This window comes from Centruroides vittatus, unplaced genomic scaffold, assembly GCF_030686945.1.
Source record: "Centruroides vittatus isolate TY-2023 unplaced genomic scaffold, ASM3068694v2 scaffold_712, whole genome shotgun sequence".
Taxonomy (NCBI): Eukaryota; Metazoa; Arthropoda; class Arachnida; order Scorpiones; family Buthidae; genus Centruroides; species Centruroides vittatus.
The window spans coordinates 983,874-1,003,739 of NW_027122715.1; the positions used below are offsets into that span (position 1 = coordinate 983,874).

General features: G+C 29.6%; 1 protein-coding gene across 1 annotated transcript in view; it reads left to right on the forward strand.

Annotated features, from left to right (window-relative positions):
• Positions 1–3,322: 3,322 nt before the first annotated feature.
• Positions 3,323–19,866, forward strand: part of kz (putative ATP-dependent RNA helicase kurz) — a 68,689-nt gene continuing 52,145 nt past the window's right edge. The window contains exons 1-6 of the mRNA XM_067287813.1: positions 3,323–3,452; positions 5,986–6,066; positions 9,740–9,928; positions 12,469–12,569; positions 12,673–12,961; positions 16,008–16,187. Of these exons, the coding sequence (XP_067143914.1) occupies positions 5,992–6,066; positions 9,740–9,928; positions 12,469–12,569; positions 12,673–12,961; positions 16,008–16,187 (834 nt within the window). The 5' untranslated portion in view covers positions 3,323–3,452; positions 5,986–5,991. The remainder of the gene's footprint in view (positions 3,453–5,985; positions 6,067–9,739; positions 9,929–12,468; positions 12,570–12,672; positions 12,962–16,007; positions 16,188–19,866) is intronic.

Here is a 19,866-nt window from a genome sequence, read left to right on the forward strand (position 1 = left end):
CGTTAGTGGGATTGTGTTTCTGATGTATTAATCAACAATACTACTTAAAATATATCATTTTTGTTTATTTATAACGAAAACAAAAAAGTATTACGTTTCGGGAATTTTTCAGGGAAAAAATCGTCAACTTCAAAAGTCTATTTTTCAAACTGTAAACAAGTCTGTTGCTATCTAATCGTTGAATCGTGTTCCCGTATGTGTTTTTTAACTGTTCCAACCATTAAATGCTTTGTCACAAACCCCGGGCCAAAAATATTTTAGTATTTCCAAAAATACATCCTCCCCGAAACTCTACAGCAACTAGAGATAAAAAGGCAGATTATTGGCAGATAACATCGATAGTTAGTTTCTTTTACACTGTAATTGGTTACTTTCTTTGTCTGTTATTAGATCCACCAGTAAAAACAATTGTCGGTAAAATTCCCGCGAAATGCCACGCTCCCGCACACTACCACTTTGATTTATGTAAACAATCGCTATAAAATCGGTTGTTTTAGTCGTTTTCTCACTTCTAATTTGCTAACGAGAAGTTGATTAACGTTATTTAGACAAAAAAAAAAAAAAACATGTTTTCAAGACAATTTGAAAATAAATATTCCCAGAAAACTCCACCTTTCAAATTTTCAATGCTAAGTCTATGAGACTCTTTCTTTCCGTTAATTGGCCTTAAAAATCTCGTTTATACGCCTTCTATGCTCTCATTCGTCATTTCTATTATGACTGATTCGATATCAGGCAATGACCGTACACTAACTCAGCTCCACCCCCTCCAGTGGTCGCGCTAATAAAACTTCCTCCGTTAAGTGCGAGGGGTGCAGGTGCACCTCATGCATTTTGCTGTGTTTTTTTTAATGAAAAGTTTTTCTTTGCTGGAATTTTTAATTTTTTCAGTGCGATCTTCAGTACTTTGAAGGAAGGTACTGAGGGCATCGTTTTTAATCATTCATTACCTAAAAAAATACACGCGTTTAAAAGTGTTTGGGGTGCACTTGCACCCCGCTCGGCTAACGATAATTATTTCTTTCTGCTGGGTGTGATTTAGATGTTTGGGATAAATTAATCCATCTTTATTTTTCGCAATAACAAGTTTAATATTTTGAATTGGAAAAAATACTGCATGTAGAAAATGCCTCAAAGCACTTGACTTATATCTAGAGATGTCGACAGAAAAATCCACAGATATAGTAAATAATTCAGTCTCGAACTTCAACTTTTTTGTCTATATGTTATTGATGTAATTGGTTCTTATTGAACCTGAGATGTTTCTGTTGTCAGAGTGGAAATCTATCAAATCCAAAACTAGTTTTTGTTTATTAATAGTGCAAATTCTATATGCGGATGGTTTTATCAACGAGTAAATCATCAGCAATTGGTGCAGGTGTATAAATGTTGGTATTACTGGATGATCATTTTCTCTGCCAACTTGACGAATTGTACCAAAGAAGCACTAACATAGATAACCGAATGGGCAAGCTGTCAAGGTGGCAGCCTACCGCTCTGGGGCATCCGGAATCGACTGCGGACGGCTGGAAAAATCCCTAGAAATTTTTCAGGGGGTGGTCCGTCCAGATACATCAAGCCCATCTTTCACCACCCGCCCCCCATTGTTGGCCTGGACAATGGGCTTGTTAAAGGAGGCCATCTCAGTGCCTACGGAGTGGAAAGAGTTTAGAAAAAGTACCTACAACAGAAATAATAAACAACCAATTTTGTTAAGTAAAAAGAAAAGTATAATAGTCTCAAAAAAGTGAAAGTATAAAAATATTTTCACCCATGCTTGTAGATCATTTGATTCTTTTCTCACACCTGGTGAAAATCGTCTGTTGAGATATCTTTTGCCCATCGTTAAACAGCAAGTTTCGAACTAATTCACCGAGAAAGGCACTTTACCACTAACAAATGAAACAAATATCGATACCGTAATATTTTTCGTAAGTAGTCATAAATCATAAATAAACGAAATAACTATTTTTCTTTTTAATGCTTATGAATCTAATAGAACATGGTTACATGTGAAAACATCCAACTACGATTATTGCGCTTTCTAGTAGTTTTATATGTGAACAAATAAATAACCTTGGACGGTTCAGAAGCAGATCCCTCACCTTTCCTTCTTACACTGTTATCTTAAAAATAGACAAATTTTTTTATTACTATAAGATTTTGATGCTTTTATTAATGAATTGCTTTAAAATTTAAATAATAATAAAAGGTTTAGTGTATCAAATAATGTTTTAAATATACATGTAATGTAAAAATTGATAAATTGATTACTACAAGGTAATTTATACTTGTCAATTTTCCGCCTTCAAAGCAGGCAGTCCACACTTTTAACTATCACCTGCTTCGTTAATTTTTTTTTTTTTAAAAAAGGTCAATTTTTTGTGATATTCGAAAGCCACAGTAGCATCCTTCAAATTACAAAAATTTTCCCAAAAACCGAAGGATAACTCAAAAATAAAAAATATTTGAATAATTACAAGTACTTTTATTAACACGTGCATATTGCACTACGGGTAGTTCGATAAACCATATTTGCATCACAAATGTTTTGGAAAACAACGTTCGAAGTTCGGATAAATAAATTTTATTTTATTTTATCATCTATTTTTCGTGGACCCATTGCACTGTTGAGTGGGAATTGCGGATATTCCTAAGAGGGCCGTTTTAATTAATCATATCCATCGTAGATTCATCCAGGCCCACAATGGGGCGGTCCCGTGTGAGAAACGTGTCCTGACATATTTCGAATAAACCCACGAAAAAATTTATGGCGTTTTTCAACCGTCTGCATTCGATCTCGGATTCCCAGAACAATAGGTTGACATATCAACTGTCTCGGTCGGATTGCCGAGACAGTTGAGTCCTTTGTACACTGATATTTCACAAAATCCATCAAATTAAATCGAAAGGCCCGATTACTGGTCGGCTTAGGAATTTTCAAAGGCTGGATATCTTGAACCAATTCCTCCTTGCTCAGTGAACCTTGCTGAACGCTTCGAAAGAAAGAAAGTAAAAAACTCCAATCAATTCAATTTTATTAAAATGTACTCTTTATAGTTCCGTGGAATATACCAATATGATTGAAATAAATGTACAATACGAGGCTGAAGAATTAAAAATATGTGAAAATTTGGGCTATTTCCGAGCTAATACATATACTGTATTGTTTTTGTGTGTATATATATATATTATTTATCTTAAACTGTTTTTATTGCTGAAATTTTTACCATTTAAACACAAATAAATAAAAAATAAATTATATATCAAATAATATTTTAAAAAAATTATTTCAATTTTTTTCTCTACGATCGAAAGGTGGCAACACTCTACTCTAAACACGTGGTAATATTTTGATAACTCAGTTTGGAGAAGTGTTTTATTCAAATAAATAATTAAATTAATTTCAGATAGTTTTTTGTAGTTTTATTTAATGAATAATAGAAGAAAAGGTAAGAAGTGTCTAGATAATGTAAAAATTTAAGTTTTTAATAAAATTAAATATGTGCTGGAATATTTAAAGTCCAAACTTTATACATTTTAAGAAATTTTAGAAAAATACGGTTTCAATTCAATAGGATTTCATTGAATCGTAGTGGGTGAAAACCGTAAATTTCAATAAAAGGTATACCCAATAAAATTGTAATAGATGAAAACCCTGGTTAAGGTCTAATTCTTGATCATTTCAAAGTATAACAAAGTTGATATACAAAACTAAATTTCTTTTTTCAAATATGAATTTTTTTTATTGTACGAAAGGATATAAATGAGGCAAGATTTTATCTCTGTAAGGTACCATTATTGATCTGCTAGGATTGCAATCTATACAAGCAAAAAACCAAACAGAACTATGGATTCAGTAACTACTTTTTACAAGACATGGCATTCTAAAATTTTCTCCCTGTAGTGCATGATGAATTACAAAAACTGATAAAAAATTTTAAATAGAGAATGATTGGAAAAATACCCTAAAGTAGTGTTTAGGAGTTTTTCTCTTTACAAGAGAAGGCTAAAAATGCTTTTCTATGAAGTATATTGTTAACACGAAGTTATTTGCTGATATATATTTATTATACAGAGTTCATATTATATGGTATCCACAACTATATTACATATATACAATTTACAGATTATAAAATTATTCCTAGCAAACAGTTGAGAGGTATTTTTAAAAGAGATCAATTTTTGGATGTTTTTTGGTAAAAACTAGAATGAACATTTAGAAAACTTAGAAAATCTTGTGAAAAATTCCTTCTAGATCCATGGTTCCCTTTGAGTTTTTCTTCATGTAGAGATAACATACAATCCTAAATGCTAAAGATGTGTAGCGGAAATAAAATTTTGCCATATCTATATTAGCTTTTTAATGGAAAGGAAAGGTTATTCAAAGTTACTCAACACAAAAAACATATCAAATTTTATAGTGTCTTTGGACATTAATACTTAAAGAAGCTTGATATATTATTAATTATTAGTGTCTAAAAATTCTGTATAAAGGAGAGACAAAAAGTAATGAAATCAATACAAAATAAAATATCATTGGTACAATATTAACAGAAAACATAAATAATTTTTAATAACTTTAAAAAAATAAAACTAAAATAAGATCAAATTATGAAACAAACAATAAAAAAACAATAGCATTAGAAATGAATAAATAATATTAAATAATCAAGAGAGCAGTCACATTAAGAAAAAAATTTAGATTAGAATGGCTTGTAGTAATTTGATGTGACAGATAAAATTGGTGATGTTACAAATGGTAGTATGCAGGGCCGGATTATCGAGTAGGCAAAGTAGACAAATGTCTAGGGCCCGTAATTCGGAGGGGCCCGGCTTCAGTGCAGAAGATTTCTCTGTTTCAAAATGAGTTAAAATTATTTAAGAAATTCAATAGGACACAAAAGGCTGTATTTAAGAATTCCTACTAAGCTCCGCCCGACTAAAAAAAAAAAGGGTCAACAGCAACCCGTGCGTCAGAAGTAATGTACGCACCATCTAGAAATATTCCTGATATATGGTTATGATTTAGTTTCTAAATCTAAACTTATACGTTGCGACATCGTATATTCGGTATAGCGTTCAAGTTGCTCGAGTGCAAAGATATTACAATTGAATAGTATTTTATAAAAGAGTTAAAAAGGGTGACACCACGATATCCGCACTGGGTGTCACCCATGCTAGCTACGCTAATGCCACATTATATAAGATTTGTTTAGAAACAACTTATTTAAATGGGGCCCCAATTTAAATTTTGTCTAGGGCCCGCTAGAGGCTTAATCCGGCCCTGGTAGTATGAACTAGATTTTTAAACAGATAAGAAATTTATTATGAATATACTTCATTTTGAATGCATTTTGACATTTTTTAAAAAGAAGTTATATTAAATCATTTTCAAGACATAAATACCATATATTTCCACAGATAAGACGATAGTTGAATCATAAAAGAAGGCCCCAAAATCTGGGGTCGTCTTATAGGACAGATACAAAAAAATTAGATCGAAATTTATATAAATTAAAACCATTATAAAAAAATGGACAAACCATAATTATTTACTAGTAGAGAGTAGGGCACGTCCACAACATAGAATAACCCATACGACGTTTTTGTGAATAGTCAAGGTCATTACCCGAATGCTCGAATCAGTGCAAACGTTTGCAACAATAGCAAGGCAGAAAATAAAATTTGTTCATTTGAAAAATTATGAATAGGACATAATTCCGTATACGCTATACAGTATTATTATCCAGATGATAATCACTGATCTAAACTAAATTCATAGGCCATTGATAGTTTGGGGGTCGTCTTATAGGACAGACATATGCTAAAACTATAAAACTTTGCCGAAAATTTATACCTCGTCATATCTGAAGGTCATCTTATCTGCAGAAATATACGGTAAATCATTCAATAATATATCAATTTACAACTATAAATAATAAATTAATATAAGTTAAAAGGATTTTTCACTGTTTGTTTCAGGAAAAAATGGGAAAATCAAGAAAATATAATTGGAAAGCTAGACAACAACAATCTGAACAATTAAAAGTTCCAAAAAATGAGGTAAATATAAAATGAAAGATTTTACAGACATTTATCATTCTTTATGTAAAATACTAATCTAAGCTAATTCTTTATGTAAAATACTAATCTAAGGTGTTATCTATGGAAAGCTAATGAAAATACTATAATTGATAAAATTTTGTTACAGTTAGATAATAGTATGTATAATGTACAGTACAATTTATTAAGGTTGTTTGTATTAAAACGTGTTTTAAACAATTTTAAATAACAGAAAACATATTATGAATGATACCAAGTTAAGCTAATTTCAATAAACAGAAACTGAAAACCTTTTTTATTTTTGTTGAGTGTGTCTGTAGAATAAAAGTATCATGCAGTCCAGTATACTGAACTACAGGTTTGGTGAACCGTGAATACAATATCTTTATATACTACAAAAAATCGAGATACTCATGTATTTTTTATGTAATTAACTAGTAAATATTAAAATGTAAATTAAATAACACAGTTCACATCTTTCACATATAAACATATTTTATGAATAACTTAATAAAAATTAATAATGATTATTGATTGAACAGTTGAATAATGAACACTTAACACAGACAGAAACTAACATTTGTAAATATGATTAGACTAATGAGAAAGTTTAGTACAACACCTTTTTATATTTTTAACTATACAGTGGAACCTCGCTTAACGAGCATAATTCGTTTCAGAACCTTATAATGCAAAACACTCGTTAAGCGAAACAATTTTTCCCATAAAAATTAATGTAAAATACGATAATGTGTTCTATGCCGAAAGAATACTCAAATACCGTATTTATTTGTGTATAAGACAAAATTTTTATTCATTTTTCATTGCTTCAAAAACCTAGGTTGTCCTATACGTGCGAGCGAAGGAACCTTTGCATTTTTCAATAATTTTTGTGAATCGTGTATAGTTCATGCTGCCATTATAGCAGAGTGCTATTGAGGTCAAGGTAAATGTCGCTTTTAAAGAGATGATCCGAAAATAGCTGGTCACTTAGTAATGATTATAAATGTAATTATTTCATATTTGTTAAATTAGTATTTATAATGAATATTTGTACATTCCGAATCATTAAAAATAAACTTTTTCCTGTCACATGTATTAAAATCTTTTGGTTTTGCTACATGGGTATTAAGTGCATGGAAAAGCATTCTTCAAAAGCTGATAGCAGTCATTCAGGAAATACTGCATTTTAAATTCACTCAACGGATTAGAGGACGATGCTTTGTGGAGTAAGAGTGAAAAAGAGCAGAATTGTAATGAATCTTCGGAGGGCGAGTCTGAGTAGACAAAATGTGATATTAAGGCAAACAACCATGTTTTCTTGACATTATGTGCGTTTGATGATAATTTATTTGTGATTAAACGAAATAAAATTAGAATTGTATTAATAAATCTAATTTTCTTTATTTTGATCTTTAAAGTCACACCTCATCTTATATGCGAGATCGTCTTATACGTGAGTAAATATGGTATTTTATGTATAACGTTTATTCAAAGAAAATTATACAATATACATTGTTAAGGAGCATGAATCATCAACATCTTTTCTTCTAGCACGGAATGAACCAACCTGAAATGCGAATTTGATTTGCAGAAAACAAAAAAATTACAGATAATAGCATGATGAAGCATGCGCACAATCCAGGACTTCTCCTCTCCTTGTCACTCGTTATGCAAAACGTTGCTCATTGAGCGAGTCATTTTTTAAACATTTGATTTGCTCATTATGCAAGGTGCTCTTTAAGCAAGGTTCCACTGTATCTTATTAGTATTTTGTATAAACTATGAAGTCTTATGAACACTGAATAAAAAGTGAAACATTGTAGTAAAAAATAGAAAAGTAATGAAAGTAAGACACACAAAAAACATTGCTTTTAAATACTGTATTTACTTGAATATAAGATGACCTTGCATATAGGATGAGGTGTGACTTTAAAGATCAAAATAATGAAAATTAGTTTTATTAATAAAAATTCTAATTTTATTTCATTTAATCACATGTAAAACATCAAATCAATGTAAAAGCACACATTGTCCCGCAAAAATTACTAGCATTTTAAACTTTAAGGAAAAATCTTGTAAAATCGACAACATAATTTGTTCATGTAAAGCTGGACAATCGGGAACCTTTTTTTGTTAATTCTTAACAGTCGAATCCACTCTCCATCAATTACACTTATAAGTTTCTCCGAATTCTGATTTCCGAATAATCATCTGTTTTCATATGGGAATGGATTAAAACTTATATTGTGCTTCCATGTGATTTTGGAATTTCAGTCTGGAATTCAATTCAAAAGTTTTGCTTTTCCTATTGCTGTTCATCTGTATTCCTGACAATATAGAAGAATGATTCAAATGACCCTGACACATATACAAGAATATGCAATATTTTTACAAGAATATACAAGAACGATTCAAATGACCTAGATAAAATACTTGTTTTTAAATACAAGAGGGTAAGCATCCGGTGAAAAATGCAAAAATTTGATAATGTGTTCCATGCCGAAAGAATACTCAAATACCGTATTTATTTGTGTATAAGACGAAGTTTTTATTCATTTTTCATTGCTTCAAAAACTGAACAGTGCCGGTACAGTGACCGTTTGGTGACCGGTTCACAAAAATTATTTGCAAAAACGCAAAGAATGTTTCGCTCGCACATATAGGATGACCTAGGATTCTGATGCTGTGATAAATGAATAAAAACCTTGTCTTATATGCGAGTAAATACTGTATTTTAATTACGGTATTTAGTTGAAAATTTAAGTTTAACTTTTAAAGTCAAAATTAAAAACAAAATATTAACAAAAAATAATAAAATTTAAAGTTGCCAAATAAAAACAAATATACAAAATTTGGAAAAATTACAAAATTTTCTATGGACAAACTCTAAAAGTGCCTTTTTTTTCTTTCTGTCCCATCATAAACCAACAGGAAATAACAAATCTTGCGGCAGAGTCAACCTTAATTTTTCCAAATTTATAATTGCAGAAAATTTTATTAAATTTTATTTTATATGTATAAATATACAAGTTGTAACTGGCTTTAAATGTCTAGTTCAGTGCCTCAACTGTACACTTATTTATTTGAACATCTAAATGCCATTACCAGCTTGGCAGCTTTTTGGGTCCAAGTCTGTTTCTTAGTTTGGATTGAATGAGCCTCATCAATTGCTCTTTTGATAGTTTTTTTGCTGGTGAACCATGGATCAAGCAGCTTTGCTAGGAGATAAGAAGCAGAAATGGCCATATCAAATCTCTCTTGGACCATTCCCAGCAACTGGGAGGACAGATTTCAGTTCCTCTGTTCCTCCAAAACAAGGACTACAGAACCAGAAAGGCTGAGCAGGCCATGGCTCATTCACTCTTTCTCTGTTAAGAATCAAAGATACTTAACCCTAAAATGTAAATCAGAAACACGAGTGAAAACAAGTTATGTATTTATTATTTATTTAGGTTTTTTATGGGGAAAAAACGAATTTATTTCTTTAAAGTTGAAGTTTTTAATATATAATAAAGATAACTTATAATTAAATTGAAACTAGAGTTTTTAATTTAAAATAGAATTTAGTTTTAATAATTCAATAATACTATTTTATTTTAGTGAATATTTTTAAATTTCATCTTATAAAAATGAAATATTCATTAAAGTACTGATTTTATATCTGTTTCAGGTAAAATTAAATTTGGAAATATCAATTGACACAAGCAAATACGATGAAAGCAACACTTTTGCTCTGCCCTCTAAAAAGGAGAAATCTGAAAAAATTAAAAATAACCCTACTGTTATTCGTAAGTCTTTATCAAAGAAGGAAAGAAAAAGGATTGCACAGAAACAAAGAAGACATATGAAAAGATTACAAGTAAATCATTTTTTGAATTTAATAGCACAGTTACGATAAAAATAATTTAACATATAAATATTTTATAATTTTATTTTGATACATAAAATAACATTCGATTAATTTTGGTTTAATAAATTTTAATTAATTAATAATTAATTTTTTATCATGCCAGCTAATATTTTAGATGCTTCCTATATCACCTTTCATCTTTTCTCTTATTTATTTATTTATTTTGTTGTTAAATTTTCATTTTCAACAACATTTTTTCATACATTTTTATAGAAATTTCGGTTAAAGTGTGCCTAGGTAACCCCTACGGCAGCACTTCCGGAATCTCGATAGCGTTCACGATTAGAAATGCAAATTTTTAATTTTTGTGGGCCTGAGGACGCACGTTCTAACCTAACCTAATCTATTCTAATAAATTACCAAATTATCGGTAATTTATTAGGGAATAGAATAGGTTAGGTTAGGTTAGAACGTGCGTCCTCGGGCCCACAAAAATTAAAAATTTGCATTTCTAATCACAAATGCTATCGAAATTTCAGAAGTGTCACCATAGGGGTTACCTAGGTACACTTTAACCGAAAATTCTATTTTGTATACAATAGAATCTGTTTATTCTAATCAAGGGTAGTGTTATTAATCATTAATGTCATTATAATCAGCAAGTCCTAAAATATATAAGTAAAATACTTTAAAAATTTTGCATATTGTAATAAAAGTTTCACTCATAGTTATCATCTTCAGGTAAATAGTTATTTTCAAGCTGTCTTTTTATACTATTAACTTCAAACGTGGGTGATAATGAACGATTATTATCAGTTATTGTCATCAACCTTAATCTAGTGTTTTACACATTAAATGCTAATCATTTTAAACATTATTTGCTCAGTATAGTAGCTTGCATTTCTTCAAGTGTATGCTAGCTTTTGTCAAAAACAATATTGTAAAAAATGGAAACAAACAATACCGAACGAATTACTATTAATCAATAATAATAATTATAGTTAATAAATCTTTTAGGTTACAAGATTTTTGCTTTAACATTTTCTTTCGATATTAGGTGAATAAAATCGGAATTTCCGCTAATTGTAATCTTATTTATTTAACCAGCTTAAAATTATGTCAGATATTGTTATCAGTACAGGAGAATCCCAAAGTGATTACAATAAGCAGATTCTGCTATACAAGGTTTAAAGGATAGTTTGTGCACTCCCTATAACTTTTAAACCACTTGTCATAGTGCTATGGAAGTATGACAGAATGCAATAATAAATGTTTTTTTTTTTCTGGAAAATGACTTTTACTTTTGTAATAATATTTATTTTTCTTTTATAATCTAAATTTATTAATTAAGATGCTTTTTTGTCATTGAATAATTAGATTTAATAAAATTATTGATGGAGTCGTGTTCCTCTGACCCCTAATGACTAGCTACCATACCAATAATATTCGGGATACTACCCTAATGACTAGTATCCTGAATATTAAGATATTATACATATATACGTGTCTGTGTGCATTTGTGTGTGTGAGTGTGATAGCTGTAAAGTTTAATGATAATTATATGATAATAGCATACAAATAGTGAGATCAGATTGTCATTAAAAGTTACAGCTAACAAATAGTGATATTAGAAGTTCAACTGTTACGGAAGTTTTATTATCACTAATGTATTTATAAAATGTTTTAATATGCAATTTTCATTTTATTTTGATCAAAAGAAAAAAATTAAAATTACTAATCAGTTTTACAATAAAAATTTTAATAAGGGTCAATTTACTTTACACACAACAGTGATGTGCCAGTACAGTGACCGTTTGGTGACAGTGACGTCAAGCACAGCACAGTGATGAGTATTTACACACGACAGTGATGTGACCGTGCTGTCGGTGAGTGGTCATGGACTTTTCTGAGGATGAATTGGCTATGATAGCTATATCTTTGGATGAAGAAGAAAAAGAAATGCAATCAAAAAAGCGTACATCAAGCATGGACAAAAAATATCAACAGAATGGGAGTTTCATACTCTTTATAAAAAATTGAGACAACAAATCTATATTTTTTGAGTATTTTCAAATGTCCCAACATGCATTTCATATTTTTATTAAACAAAACAGAGAAATATTCATTTTGTACCCAATCTCCATGTATTTCAAATGAGATAAATCAAATAAAACAGGGTGTTGATGCATGATTTCAATTAAATGTTCGTCATCCATTGGAAAACAAAATTTACCATCAGTGAAAATATCGTTCCCGTCAAGTGTACTTTCACTGTACGGTCACGCCACTGCCACTGCCACTGCCACTAGGTCAACGATTTCCCACAGGCAAAAATTCACTGCACTGTGCTGGCACATACACTGTTGTGTGTAAATGGACCTTAATACTTACTATTTATTAAACATATATTTAAAAGGTTAAAAAATTAAATTCTGTTTATAATTTTAAGTCATTTCTTAAATGTTGAATTTAAAGAAATATTAGACAATATTCAAGTCAATATGGTAATAAATTTTAAAATTATTTCTATTAAAAATATATTATTGCAGAGAAATGAATTATTAGAAGATTTGCAAAAAGTACAAATTTCTAATGAAGAATTAAAATTAATGACATCAATAACAGATTTTCAAACGAAAGGGCGAAGAAGGTAAAAGAATGTTGAAAATTAAATTTAAATTATTAAATTTAATAAATTTGTAGAAATAATGTTTCAAAAGCTTAGAATAACATTTAAAATTATTGAATTTCAGATTTTTAAAAGACACAAAAGTTGTTAATAAAGCATCAGTTGAAACTGCGACAGAAGATAATGAAGAACTAACTAGTATCATAGAAAATGACAAAAAAAGGAAAAATTGTTATGAAATAGAAAATGAAAGTATGGAAAATGATGAAGAAGCTAGTAAGCTTTTTAAAATTGATTCTGTTTCAAATTCAAATGATGGAGTAATTAAACCTTTAGAAGATAACATGGAAGAAAATTTTTTAGATTCAATTTCTGAACAAAACATTACAGAAAATAAAACATCTGATGTTCAGGTAAATATGAAATGTTTTAATTATATGGTCTGATATTTTTATTTTAATGTTATACTTTGGGTAGCTAAAATTAACAGAAACGATGTTACTAGTATAGTATATCATTTCTCAAACTTTTTGCTTACACGATCCAGTATATTTGTTTGTAATGGTTCCATGACCTAAATGCTTATAATAAATTTTTAAAATGTCTGATAAACTGGAGCTACTGTATATGAGCAAAACAAAATTATTCATTTTTGATAACTTCTGTGTGTGAAATGTAACATCAAGTACATTTCTATTAAGAGCGATTCAGATCGATTTCAATTCATAACAAATAACTTACTTTAATTTCAGTTTTTATTATTGAAATTTCACTATTAAAAAGTAAGACTGACAACTGTAAATAAAACACACTGTTACGAATTATTTAGGAGTCTGTTTTACTTTGAAAAATTAATGAATGCTTGATTTTAATACTTAATGAATCTTTTTTTTTTAAATATAACTTTCAGACTGTAAGAAGATTTTGTCAATTTCATTTTGTATATACACAAAAATGATTATTTATTGATCCACTTGTGCCAAAATTCATCAGTTATTTATTTTTAATAATTTATTGTTATGTATAGCAATAAACCTAAAAGTTTGAATTAACAAAGAAATATTTTCAAAATCTTTGCGTCTTAAATGGCTTTATGACTAAGAGCATATAATGATTTTCTATTTTGATGTTATTCAAAATAAAAAAGAGAAATTAATTTTATATATACACATTATTACTAAATGACAATAATAATTACGGGAAAAAGTTCTTAACATTTTTCAGTACAGTAGACCCTCTATAACACGGTAGATACGTTCCGTGTTACATGAATTCTGTGTTGTACGAGTCACTTAGATTTTACAAATACATGAACCGTTCACATCCCGGCACTTGTGCAGTTTAGGGAGTACGGCTGTTTGAAAGGTTTTCTTCCATAAAATTAATCGATTCTAGACTAATTTGACTCGAACATTACCAAAACATGTATAATTTTTTGGGACTAATCCATATAAACTATGCTATAAACAAAAAATTGTAGGAATACTTACTTAGTGTGCACTGTTCGAAACACCATTGCTTAAGCTTGTTTTCATCGCAGAGCAGCTCATCAAACGGCAGACGCGTGTTTCCTGATAAGTTATTCTTTCTGCGAAAAATTTGCCGAACTTTGGAGACTTCATTAATAGAAATATAATTTTTATGGCCATAGAATAAATGTTTTTTAGTAGGTCTGCTGGTAGGTCCGCTACTAAATGGTTTTTTAGTAGGTCCGTAGGTCTGGACCAATCCTGTCAAGACATGAGTCAGCCATGAAAATCTGTCCCATTATTTTATTGTGTTATACAAGCCTCTTTTAGCATGTTATATGAACACAATCTCAATTTTTCTGCCATGTTATACATATCCATCTTATATGAACCCGTGTTATGGGGGGGTCTACTGTTCATAGTTCTTACAGAATATTTCAGTAATATAAGTATTATAAGTATCTCTACAGAAGGTAGTATCATTTTACAACCCATTAAAATTTAATGTGATCGTAGTTTGAGAAATGCTGGTATAATAGACTCACTTCAGAATGTGCCTTGATTCAGCAATATGCCATGATATAACCAATAAAGAAGGTTCTGGCCATTCTCTTATAAGTGTGATGCTATCTTTTTATCAATATAAATGATGAAATGTTGAAACATCTAGTGTGGAAGTAAAAATAAATCACACTCTTAAGTGAAAATTTGTCATAATATTTTAAAAAATTTTAATGAAAATTATATTTCTTATACATAAAAAATATTGTATAAATAAATATAATTTTGTTAATGAATTAAATGGAAAAGATTATAATATGTAAATATGAAAAACCATTATAATTTCTTCCAAATTAGATTCTAATAATAATAAAGTGTACATGCATTTGTAGAATTAATCAACCATTATTTGTATTTGTTTGTTTTTTTCACTTTTCTGATTCAACCATGGGCAGATCTAGGTTTTTCAGGGCCTAATGCTTATTGAAGTATAATGAGGCCCCATTTTTACCAAACCTAACATAACCGATTAACTAGTTTTTACTATACGATAAGTGCTCATTGTTAATGAAAAAGTATTAAAAATTTATGATAATAATTCAATTTTTTTGGGTCCTTGACACTTAGGGGCACAGGGCTTAAGCCCTATTAGTCCGTACGTAGATCTGCCCCTGGATTCAACTATCAACTATCGAAATTGTATGACATAATTGATATCTACCAGCAAAATTGGAAAATATTGATAGAATTTGATATAATGACCATTTGTAACAATATGCATTTTCAACAGGTTTTTTAAAGATTGTATAAAGTAAATCTACTGTAGTTAAATTTATTTTTATATGGTATATACAATTTCTATTTTATTATGAATTATATATTATAGATTAATAATTATTAGATTTAATAATTTATCTGTTTAAGAGTCATGCTTAAGTTACATTCTGAAGAGTATTACTGTCTACATGATGTCATTTAAAATATTTTTCAAGCAATTGTGTATGCATAATATATTAAAAAGAAAATATATATTATGTTATAATCATATTGCTATGATAAGTACAACATTGAACAAAATTAATGTTTAAAAATAAATACCGTATTTTACGGACTATAAGACGCACTTTTTTCTTCGAAAAATTGCCTCCAAAATTCAGGTGCGTCTTATAGTTCGTAGTGTCTTATAGGTATTTAAAAAAAAAAATTGCTTAAAAATTAAGGTGCGTCTTATAGTCTGTAGCGTCTTATAATCCGTAAAATACAGTAATTATTAAATATGATGTTGAATACTTTGACCATGTTTATTCTAATAAATCTAATGTAAAAATTGTCAGTTTTATCATTTTAATAATTTATGATAGTTTGTTTTTAATTTAAAATTTAATATTTTATAATTTTTATTTATATAACTGTATAATGATTTTTATCTTTGATTTATCCTGAATATATAGTTTAAATAAATTATTATAATCAAAATTATTTTTGGCAGAATTATTTAAATGTGATTGAAGAAGATAAAAGAAGTGAAAATGACTCATTTATTCAAGAATTTGAAGAATTTAAATCAAGATTAAAGCCAAAACCAACTGTTTATTATCCAAAGCCTACATTATACGAGAGAAAAATATTAAAAAAAAATTTAAGAAAGCAGATGAAGTTAAAAAAGAAGGTATGATAAATAGTTATATAAAGTATTGTATATTTGTGTAATATTATGTAATATTGTATGTGTATATATATGCTATATATGTATGTATATAGCATTATACATATATTGTATATGTATAATGCTATACATATACAGTATATATATACATTTTAACCCGATTATAACATCATCGGATATAACGACAACCCTAATATAACGTCAAATTTTTATCGGTCTCACGATTTTACTATACTAGATAATGTTAAAAAATCCACTTGTAACAACATAAAACCCTGTTTTAACGTTATATTTGAAGCACTCCCAAATTTTGTTTAACAAAAAAAATATAAAGTGTTCAGTCCTAGGGTCAGAGTTCACTTTCCTAGAACGACTGTGGGTGGTGCTCTTTCCACCTGACTTCGGTGGGGTGAAATTCGCCACTTTTAAGCGACATGACGATCGGTTATTATGTGCTCATTTTTAAATTACTTTATGCTAAATTGTTAAATATTCTATTATTTTTAATATAACATATTATATCAAATAGTTTATAAAGAAATAATTTAATTATTTTTAATACATACATTAATTTAACCTTTTGTTGCCTTTTGATTCGACATTATTCTCAAAACCAGAAGTTCTGAGTTCTGCCATTATTTGAAACTTAAGACAAATAGAAATTTCTTATAAAATGTAATTTTTGAAATTTTTAATTACATTGATGTAAACTTAGACATAATAACGTAAATAAAGTTTATTTAAAACATGTAGTTTGCATTTTTATACATACGATAATAAATTATTACTATCATAATAGATACGGTATACTGTATTACCATTAAGAAATAATTTTACGGTAAAACGTACGATGTAAAATTAGAATGGAGTTTATAATAGATTCTTAAACACACTTGGTACGTTTTATCAGACTGAAATTATGACCCCACAGATAACAACACTCGGTTATAACGTCAAAAATTGCCAGTTCCATGGATGACATTATAAACAGGTTAAACTATATATAGCATTGTCAGAATTTGAAATGGCACCCATTGAGCAGTGTGCAAATGTCAAATTTTGTGTATTGCTTCAGAAATTACTCTCAGAGATGTTAAAAATGCTTCAGAAAGCTTACAGTGATACTGCAATGAAGAAAATGCAAATGTGTGATTGGTATAAGCAGTTCAGTGAAGGTTTTTACTGTTTATAATCATCTATATAGTGGGCACCTCTCAACCTTGATGACTGACAAAAATATTGCATGTGTTTGGAATGTTATTCACTGCAACAGACAGAAAACTTAAAAAATAGCATCAAAAGTTGGATTATCTGTTGGAAGTTGTCACAATATTCTAATCAGTGCTCTGAATAGTATTTTTATCAGCATATAGTTTCAAGAATCTTGTCTCCAGAACAGAAATAAATGCAAAGAACAGGTATTAGGTGACCTGATCACTATGCTTGATAGAGAAAAATTTGTAAAAACATAGTTACCAAAGATGAGAGATGATATTTCCTGTATGATTCATAGACAAAACATCTGAATAGAAACATCATCATCTCAGTCAAAGAAATGTTGTGTGGGCAGGAGCAAAGGAAAAGTTATGTTGTAAATTGTTTTCATTTTTATTTTTTACTAAGAATTATTTCTTGGTGAATGATGCCCTAGAAATGTATCTTAACATCTTTTGTTGTTTGAGAGATGCAATAAGGAGAAAACATCAACAGAAATGGAGAACAAACACATTGGACAACAAAGATTTTTTGAGGTCAACACTTCTTTTTTGTATAACACATGACATTTCTTTTCAGAAAGTTGCTCTTTGGTGCATTTCTCAAATTTTAAAACAGACTAATTGGCTGTAGTTTCTATACACAATCAATGTTTGTATCATGTACAATTATTAGATCAACTGTGAAATATAATTTTTCTTTTCCTGTTGTTTTATATTTTTTCATATCAATATTACAGTTTGCTGGAATTTCAAACCATGTGAGAATTTCATCAAAATTTGTTACAAAAACTCAATATTCGTTTGTTTTTGAGGTCTTTCAAATAATTTTCCTCTGAGGTAGAGGTATTTTCAAAGCATTTTGCCTGACACATATTGCACATCTTTTAATAAGATTGTTACAATATAAAAATTGCTGCATTCTTTGAGAGCTTTTGAATTTTGCTGGATCTTCGGTGGGATGAACTTCTGAAAACATTTACTTTTCCCTATCTTAAATTGAAATTTCATGCACTACTTTCTGCTTTTCTTTATACCTTGGATTCAGTTGAACACCTCATCCTCCAACTCTTGATACTTTCCATTTTTCCACTTTCACTTGTAAAGTATCTTTTTTCTTGCTTGGAATGCATGCTTATTGTAGGTAATGTGGCAAATTTATTCTTTCTTTGCAACCAGTCTTGTACCAGGACCTGGATATATTGTAATGCCTTGAGATTCTATGAATACTGGTATCATTTATAGGCAATTGGTACTTTTTTCTTAAATTGAAGTATATATGAGTCTGATCAAAAAGTAGTCAACCTTGTTTTTTCTTTGTAAGCATTTGTAAGAGGAGACTATGTCATCATGTGATCTTGGACTCTACTGCATGTGTATGAATTTTGGCAAGCCTGTCCTATGCTGCAGTTGCTGTCAGGCAGCCATGATAGTTGTATGTTTATGCTGTTATTGTTGCATTAGTGATTAAGTGAAAATGTGTTGAAGAATTTGCATTCAGTTTTATCAGAATCTTGTGTGACATGCAATTAGAGACAATTGAGAAAATAAAGAAAGCTTTTGGTAAGGAAGCTATGTACGCTATGCAGATTAAAAGAGTGGCATCATTTCAGAAAAGGCTGAACATCAGTTCAAAGCAATGAACATCCAGGTAAACCTTCAATCAGCAAGTACAGATGGAAGATCATAGAATAATACTCAGGGAATGGAGTGGGCATTTGTATGGTTCAGTGCAAGCAATTGTGATTGATGATGTTGGCATGCATTGAGTTGTGGCAAAATTTATTCTAGAAGGAAAACTGTCTGCACATTGCTCATGACATGCTGGAATATACCAATACTGAAATTGATTTCATGAAGAAGATCATGACCGGAGATAAGACTTGGGTTTACAGGTATGACTTTTAGACAATGGCACAATTATCCCAGTGGAAAATGCCAAGGTTCCCATGGCCAAAGAAGGCATGACAATCACATAGCAAAGTGAAAGTCATATTGACTTTTTTTCAATCTTCACATCATAATTCATTATGAGTGCACTTCTCAAAGACAAAGTTGACAAAGGAGTATTACCTGATTGTTTTACATCACCTAAGAGATGTAACTTTGGCAGTCTGGTGACTGGTTCAGTCATCAAGACAATGCTCTGGCCCACAGATTGTATCTCATCTAGACATTCCTTGCAAAACATGGTATTGCATAGGATTAGCAGTCTCCTTATTCCCAGACATGGCTCCAGCAGACTTTTGGCTCTTTCCCAAATTCAAGATACCATTAAAAGGAAAGTGATTTCAGGATACAGAGAAGATCAAGATTAATGCAACAAAGAACCTGATGGAGATTCTGATAAATAATTTTGAAAATACTTCCAATAGTGGAAGCATTGTTGGGAAAAGTGTGTGAACTCAGAAGGGTCCTATTTTGAAATGGACTACTGTTTGAACCTAATAGATACATAGATTTTTTTT